Source organism: Anser brachyrhynchus (assembly GCF_964034855.1).
Source record: "Anser brachyrhynchus genome assembly, chromosome: 4".
Classification (NCBI taxonomy): domain Eukaryota; kingdom Metazoa; phylum Chordata; class Aves; order Anseriformes; family Anatidae; genus Anser; species Anser brachyrhynchus.
In genome coordinates this window covers 42,919,291-42,927,944 of record NC_137698.1, presented here as the reverse complement: position 1 = coordinate 42,927,944, position 8,654 = coordinate 42,919,291, and the positions used below count along the sequence as shown (strand labels likewise).

General features: G+C 46.2%; 1 protein-coding gene across 5 annotated transcripts in view; it reads left to right on the top strand.

The window, feature by feature from the left end:
• Positions 1-2,754: 2,754 nt before the first annotated feature.
• LARP1B (La ribonucleoprotein 1B) overlaps positions 2,755-8,654 on the top strand; it is a 35,097-nt gene continuing 29,197 nt past the window's right edge. For 3 of the 5 annotated variants that reach the window (XM_080590766.1, XM_080590764.1, XM_080590767.1), the window contains exon 1: positions 3,014-3,405. In XM_080590766.1, coding sequence (XP_080446892.1) covers positions 3,135-3,405 — 271 coding nt within the window. In that variant the 5' untranslated portion in view covers positions 3,014-3,134. Of the gene's footprint in view, positions 3,406-8,654 lie in introns of all 5 variants that reach the window. The other 2 variants (XM_080590768.1, XM_080590765.1) reach the window with 2 other exon arrangements.

Genomic DNA, 8,654 nt, shown 5'->3' with positions numbered 1-8,654 from the left:
TAGCGCTGTAGCACAAGAAGAGTAGTTAATCTACAGTACAAGATAAAGGCTTCACATAATAAACAATGATACTGCTTTCATGTTGTTCTACATTAAGCTTGTATCAGCTAATTAAGATACTGTTGTGATTCTAATTTTAGACTTCTCAGTGGCTTCATTGAGCTAGAATTTCCCAGGCTTACTTAAAATCTACTTCAGAGGGTAAAAAAGTCAGTCTAACGTTTTCCTGCTTGCTGCTGTATTCCAGAGTAGGGTGTATTGTCTTACAGCAAACTCAGAACATATTGTAGAATTGTCCAGCAGGAATTGTTGATGGTTATTCTTCTATCTGTGTGGGAGGAAGGCCGTGTTAGGCTTTTGGAGTGTTGCTGTAGGGAGAAAAGGAGTTTATTTCATCATCTGCAGCAGTCTGTCATAGAGGTGGGAATATCTCACGTGAATCGAAAGGCTGCTTTGAACAGATAGCTGTAAATGTTACTGGCATGTGCATCTCTGAGTCTTGGTGGTGTTTATATACAAAGAAAAAAAAAGCCTCAGAAAATTGTTGTGGCTCACTCTCTGGAACTGGAGCAGCCAATGTAACTGAAGCCTGCCGGTTGTACCCAGCAACCAAGATGCAATCAATTTCACTGCAGTTATTTCTGTCTGAAAAGCGAAGGCTCTGGTAACCCTTCTGCATAGTAAGACTGACAACACATGAGTAGGAAGAATGCAGTGGGTAGTAGGCTTTGCCTCTGAAAGGTTCTGGGCAGAGTGAAAGTTAGGTCTGGTGTGTTATCAGTGAATGACACAGTTAATTTTTTTTGGTGTTTTCACATTTCTTTCCTGGCACCTCTCTGCTGATCATGGTCTTGAGTGGACTGTGTCTAACGATTGTCAGGTGGAGCTTTTTGTAATGTTTTTCCCATGTCCAAAGATACCCCCCTGAATAGTGACCACTCAACTTCTCTTTTAGCGAGGATAGATCATTCGTGTCGTGTTAATCTTCAGTCAACTACACCTTGAAGTTGCAAAAAGGCACCATTGCATGAAGTAACGGTCTTGCTGCTTTCCTTACCGGCATGTCATATAAATGCATATAGATACTGTTTAAATAGTTTTATTATAGTAATGATCTTTGAACTGATATTTTTGCTTGGTAGCTGTTAACACTTTGAGGCAGTAAATATTTTTCATGTGTATTTTTAATTGTTTCTGTCGTGTGTCACTTTTTTTTAGTGTCGATCGTAATTACAGTTGGTTGGGCAGGGAAGTTTCTTTATCTTAAAGTGTCAGGTTCTGTGTCAGCTTGGCTGTAATGATAAGTTATACAGTATTGAAAGAAGGTTTGGATAGTCCGTGGGTATGTAATTCCTCATGCACAAGTGTTACATGAGTAAAATGCTGTTATATTATGCTATAATGTTATGCAACTCTGTAATTTGCAGTGTTTGCTGAAGTGCTCCGATGCTTCTACGTGACAGAAAGCATAGCCTTTAAAGCATGAAATTGGTGTTCTTGGTTTTGTGCAGGGTAAATGAGCCTCTCTTTCAAAGAAGAAATATTTGAAATAGTGTGCTCTTCAAGGAAAAACTGCCCCGGATTTTGGCAAGGAAGTCTGACTTAGAGTGCTAAAAAGTAACAAGAGGGATGGTAACAACTAGACAAAGAGTTAGGGGTGAGTCTTAGGCAACTTGAGAGGTTCTTTACAGACTTTTGTATACTTACATACAATTAAGTATACAGTAAGTCCTCTTTTACCACAGAGTTAGCAAAACAAGTACTTGCAAACTCCTGTCAAGCCACCATGTTACTGGCTGCCTTTACTCATATAGTTAATTCTTAATCACTTTCTTGCCTTTTCCCTGGTCTTTTCAGATCCCTGTACTGCGGTGTCGGGGTGTTCCTGAAGTCCTGGCTTGGCCTACAGTTCTGCTGCCTTCTCTTCTAGCCCTTGTGTGAGGAAAAAAAACCAGGATGGTTAATGCCCTTCTCGCCACTGCCTAGGTAGGGCCTCTAGGCGTTCACACCGCTCTAACAACAGTCTTCATTGCCTCTGCATAACCTCGGAGTTTGGGGCACCAAATAAAAGATGGGGAAAGTGTTTTGAGCGAGTAACATGACTGATAACGCCTGTTTTCAGGAGTGTAGGTGTAGGTGGGTGTAGGTAGTGCCCTTCCTTTTTCCTGAGCAAAACTTCATTAAGAATTCTTGCCTTTGCTTCAAATAAATTGTCACTGTGACATGCTCATGGTGTGTCCTCAACTCGTGCATTTATTGCACCTGAATAAATGCAGTTCTTAGTTGTGGAAAAGAATGCTTCTAAGAGTTCGAAAACTTGCTTTAATCTTAGTCATGCTACCTTTTTTCTTGGTGTAAAATAAAAAATGAAGAAAGACTAATTTTTCATCACCTGTTGTACAAGAAGTGCTTAGAAGCAGTTGTAATTTTTTTTTCTGTTTATGGAAGGATCTCCCTTATTACCGGTATTTTGAGCTTCAGTTACAGAAACGTGCATTATTTATTGTGGGTTGTCTAAACTCTATCCAGTGTCGTTAAAGCAGCGACTAACGTTGCCCCAACCAAAATCGAATCGAGTTTGCCGACACCAAACCCCGGGTGTTTTTAGAGACACTACTTTGCAAACTACCCGGCTGGTGTCACAGAAGTGCCTTTAGGAACGTGCTTAGTTGACTGCGGCGCTGCTGGCAGCGCTTTGGGGGAGGTTTGAGGCGGCGGTGCCCCGGCCGCGCTCTGCCGCCTCAGCCCCTTGCCGGGCCGGGCCGGGCCGGGGCGCGCTGCGCGTTACTCTGAGCTGGGGGGGGGCAACGGCCGCTGTGAGGTCACGGCGCCCCGCCCCTTCCTCCCGTGTCCCCCCCGCGGTGGGGCCGGCAGCGCTCCGCCCGCCCGCCCGCTGGTGCCCCGCTGGTGCCGGCGGCGGGGGGCGGTCGCCCCGTGCGCGGAGCGGAGCGGGGCCGAGGGAGCGGGGCGGGCAGGGCCGGGCCGGGCCGGGCAGGGCGGGGGATCCCAGCACGGAGGCGGAGCGGGGCGGCGGCCAGGGGCGGGCAGTGGCAGGCTCCCCCGCCTCGGCTTCCCCGCGGCTGCCCCGGAGCCTTCCCCCGCGGGCCGCCCCCCGCAGCCGGGCCGGGCAGGGCATGGCCGCCGCGCACGTCTCCGCCGCGCCCGCCCAGCGCCGCGGCTGGGGCGCCCGGAGCCGGCCCGGCCCCGCGGAGGGCGAGCGCGGGGAGGCCGCGGAGCAGAGCGGCGACTGGCGGCAGCCCGAGCCCGAGCCGGAGGCGGACGAGAGGCGGCGGCGGGCGGCGGTGGAAGCCTCGGCGCCCAAGGAGAACGCGTGGACGAGGCGCAGGGCGGCGCGGGACGGCGGGGACACGGACGCGGCCGAGACCGCCGGCCTGCGGGACCCAGGTGCGGCGCCCCCCGACCGGCGGGGCGGCCCCGGGGCCCTGCTCGCCTCCCCCGGCTGCTGCTCGCCGGGCCGGGCCGGGCCGGGCCGGGCGGGAGCGGTTGCCGCAGGCCGCGGGGCGGGCAACGGGCAGCTGCCGAGCGGCGGCCCCGTGCGGCTTCGCTGGCGCGTGGGAGCTTTGCGGAGTCCCGCCGGCTTCCTTGGCTTGTGCGCCTTGGTTTTGTGCTCTGTGCGTGCGTTCTTTCTCTGTTGTGCAGCCCCTCTCTTCGGTCCGCCGCTGGGTTTTGCTTTTCACGCGGTGTGGGTTGCGAAGGCTCGGCGTGGCAGCGCATGTAGTGACTTTGCTCGCGCTGCGGATTCAAACCGCTTATGTGGAGCGAGGTGGGGTGAGGGTAGCCAGGGTGCAATTTTCTGGTGGCCTTTAATCACCGCCACATGTAAGGTAAAGCTGCTTGAGAGGCTCCGTACCGACTAAGCAGGCAGATCTCAGACCTGACTTGAAATTGCCGGGCTCTGTGCTTAGGCCACTGCAGCGTTCCTCAAAGTTAGCAACTTCTTGGAGTATTGTTCTTGGCTAGAAGCAAGCCAGCAACCTCAAAACCCATACTTCAGCATGTGTTTCCCGAGAATCTCGGTCTCTGCACTTGCTCCTGAAGGCACCTGACAAACCTTCCTGTGTTCCGACAGTCGCTTTTATCCTTAAATTAACCGTGTGCTTCCTTCACAAAGAGAAGTATAGCCTTTTATGGTTTCAAGTATGCCGATCATGCAAGCAGACAAAAGGGTTCTCCAGACCACAGGTTCTTTATTTAGCTGAAGATCAAACCTTTTGGCAACACGTACAGTCATCTTTATCATCTTGACTGTTTTGTTTGTGTGTACTGACGCGCTCATAAATACCGACTTACGCGTAGCTTCTACAATCAAGCTTGCTGGGCAGCAGCTTGCAGTCTTGTCCATACATGAAAGAGAACTTGTCACTCCTTTGGGTTGCTGGGGCAGTAACAATAATAATACACCAGAAGCTTTTTTTTGTTATATTAACACCTTGTGGTCCTGCTCAGGCCTCAGCTGAAGATGCTGCTTTTTCTGCAGAGTTTACTACCCAATTTAAGACAAAACACAAAAATAATTATTGAAGAAGGGAGCAGCAGTGAGTTTATATGCTGTGTACATTATATGCGTATTTTCACAGAGCTTTAATTATTTTTCAAGTGTACAAAAGTTGTGCTTGCTGTTTTTGAAATTAACACCTAATTGAGCAGTTGCACTGGAATACCTTTTTCAGTGGCAAGTGTATAATTTAGCAAATTTAGGAGTGGCTGTTGGTTGTAAAGGTGCCGGTAATGGCATCAGTGAAAAAGACATACGGAGCTGTACATTTTGGTTCAGCCACTGCTCGCTCCTCAGGGGAGATGAAGCAGCCGATCTGTCCTGGCTGTTGGAGGGCAGGAGTGACCACGTGCCTCCACCTCCAGCAGGAGATGTATTTTCAAGCAACTAATTGCACGTTGGCAGAGCAAAATCAGTCGCGTTAGGCCCTTATGAGCGTAGTAGTATGGAAATTAGTCATGTGAAATAATAAGTAGATGAGCAGACATACTACTGGGGTGGAATGTAAAACTGTCCATAAAGGGGGTAATAAAATGGGAAAGAATCTCACATCAAAGTAGCGACCGAATCCTGTTCGACTTGTTGATCTTGGCTTAATTTGTTGCAACTTTCCTGACACATGCAAGCACAGCGTGCTCGGTGATAGCTGCACTCCTGGGAAGGTCGCTTCCAGTCAGTCCCCTCCGGACTGCTGATGCGCTGCGACAGCCACCTGTACCAGGGCAGAGCTGCCTCTTCCTTGTGACACCAGCTGCTAAAGTCACCTGAAAGTAAAAAGTACTGGTAAAAGCTTAAAATCCTTCCTCACTGAAAGTGTTCTGTCCAAGCATTGTTACTACCACCTTTTATTTTTTGGTCTCGGCTATGTAAGTAAGTTTTGATAACATCACAGCAAACCAAACACCTCATGTAAACATACTTGATTTTTTTTTTATGGTGAGTTTGTTGACACGGTTCTGTGTTTTGGGATAAGCCCTTTATTAAACTCCTAAATGGAATAATTTCAGAATTATACAGCTGCTTCTACCAGTCTCCATTTAATTCACGGAGAAAGACTTGTAGCAGTATGAAATTGCTAGTGAAATTAATAGGCTTCTGTCTTATCCTGGGGACCCTGAACACAGGCAGCTAGCTTCAGCAGCAGCTGTTGGATGATTAAAGGCAGCTCTTGCAGCCTGCCTTCCTTCCCCACCTTCCCCTGTATGCTGAGGTTCGTATATTTCTCTGAGTCTTCACTTCTTCAAGTTGAAACTCGACAATGAGGAGAGGAACGGATGCGAGGAAGGAGTCCTGTGTAATCTTGTAGATAATCATTTTTTTTACAAGGTAACAAGATAAGTTTTGTTTTAAATGGAGCCAAGGAGATCTGTCCCTACCAAAGCCCTGTAACAACCCAGAATTATTCCTCGTCTTCCCTTTGAGTCTTGTTTTACCTCAGCCAGCCCTCAGAGCTGGCCTTTGGCAGAAGTCAGTTACCTTTCCTTCATGCATGGCCGGCATGGAGTTGGTGAAATAATTTTACTCAAAAGTTCTTCCACCTCTTTGATGAAATGCTGCCCTTTCTTTGTAATCTGGACCCCAAAGGACAAGTTCTCTAGCCTTCATGTGATTTGTGTAACTGATGTTGGCCTTTAATGAGGCATTAGACAATTATTCAAAAATGGGTCGTGAAACTTATGAAAGTATTTCATGAAGCAAAATACATACCTGTGGTTTTAAGCAGTGAAAGTAGATGTGGTTCCCAGTGTGCTCTGATGCAGTCAGTCAAAGTAACTGCGTGTTCCGGCTCTTACAGTTTGTCGTTCTTCACTGCATCGATTTCGGGACATCAGAGAGCACCCTTTATCTGGCTGGGATTTTGGTACCAGAAGTTCAGTGTGGTGCTATTGAGTAACTGGATTTGCTTTACTCTATTAATAAACAGGTTGTAAAAGCACAGTTTAGTGGAGGTGTACTGTATTATTAGGAATAACGAGCTTAGAATTTTGATTAGTAGATGAGTAAATGATCTGCTTATCAAATTTTTGGTGTATCTAATGCAGGCACATCAGTAGTTGTCAGGAATTCACTGTGTGTTTGTATAGTAACTTTTTTATTATTTTAAAAATTGTCAAGAGGCACAACTTTGACTGCAAGCCCAAGCCTGAAGGGATTAAAGGCGTTCTCTTTCCAAATGGGCTGTCTGTTTTTATAGACCTATAGCAGTGTACAGAACACAGAATATGGAAATTTGTGTGGAAGATTTTCTGGTTTCTGAACTGGAAATCTGTTAGGAGAGAGAAATGCATCTTGCTGCCCAGAGTCCCAGACGCGACCCTGGCTTGCTGTGCTCTAGCACGTGCTCCTTTTTGACCACAAAACCTTTTGTAGAAATTGAGCCACAGGTTGCAGCTTTCTATGAAGAAGCTAAGAACTAAATAGGATTAGAAGCGAAGCACAAGAAAAATAAAGAATGTAATGATTAATCTGTCATGTGTTGGGGACTTTTTTTCCTATTGATTGTTCAGTGCTTGTTCCATTGGAAAACTGATTGTTTCTTAGTATAAACATGTGGAAGCCTGCTGCTGAAATAGTTCACTACCTTGGTTAGTTGTTCAAATTGTGCAAGGAAGTTAACTCTTGTAGGAAAGGATGTTAGCATAGGTTACTTTTTTTTAATTTCTCAGAATCTGAGGTCATAAATCCATGCTCTAGAATTAAACCGTCATGTGCTCTAAGGGATTGTTTTGTCATATTTGCAAGACTGTTACATTTGTTTGTTAAAATAACAGATTGAAGCATAGCTACCTTGTCTAAAACCGGAATACAACTGGGTGGAAAATGTTCTACAAGTTCAACAAACAAGTTCCACTGAAATTTTGAAGAGCTATTCTGCTACTTGATTGCACCCCCTCAGCCGCCTCCTGAAGCTCTTCTGGTGTTTATGATAGGTTGTTCCTTTGCTGAGGAGAATGCACGTGCTAAGTAAAAATAACACTTGAAAGTTGTCTAGAAATCATGACAACATAAAACACGTTTGTATCAAAATTGGGATGTGTTGTGCCTTTTTTTTTTTTTTGGAGGCATCGCTTTCAGAAGAAGTTGGCAGTATCTCTCCTGTTCTCCTGTCAGGAAAAAAAAAATAAATCTGACTGGTTATTTCCAGAACTTGAAAACATCCGTTTTGAAATGAAGTATTGAATAGTGTACTCTGAAGTAGTATTACTGAAAATGTAATTTGTCATGTGCTTGGCGGGACTTTGGTGATGCATCTTTATGTGCAAACTTTGCTTCTCTATCTCTGCATAGCATCCAGTCCCACCTTCCCGTTTCTGCCGCTTGAGGATTGCTGCCTTTTTGGTGGTTCCAAGATTCACCTTTCATTTTTAATAGCTGCATAATAACTGAAGTACTGCAGTTGGCATGTTTGCATATCCATGTCTATTTGCAAAAAATATCTTGTGTTAGGGTGTGGTGTATTAAGAGACTTGGAAGAACCACCATGAAAATGGCTTTGAAAGGTGATTTCGGTTTTCGCGTGGATGGCATCTTCACTGGAGTTCAGTGATTGAAGAGTGATCACGAGCAACTAAACTTGCTCATCCTTGATTTTTTTTTTCTTTTCCCCCACCCCGTCAAAGTTCAGCTAAAACCCAGCAAGTGAAGTAGTTGAAGACAGCTGAATCCTTTCATCAACACAGCTTGCTCTTACTGAGCTGGTTACCTTGTCTCCTATGACCGAATAAACCATTTAAATACAGTTAGGCTGGAGCTAACAGCGAGTGAAATAGTTTATTTACAGGGGTTTGTTGGATTGTGCTGTGGCAATAAGCTGAAGATCCTGTTTCTCCTATTCAGCACTGCTATGTGATGCTGAAACCGAAGGCCGGGCTAATGTTAGGCATGGAGCTTTTATTTAAGTGCACTCGAGTAAGTTTTGCCTGCACAGTGGCTGTAGTCTCTTTCATAACAGCATAACAGACTTGATCGGGGGGGAAACCTTTAAATGATGTGGTGTTTTATTCTTTTACTCTCACCCTCCTTCCCTCAGACCCCTTATCTCCCCTTTCGTGCTTTGCAGTAAAATTCAACTCCCACGTGACAAGTGCCAGAAAGCCAGTCAGGAAAGGTCAGTTAATCTTGGATTTGAACATGACTC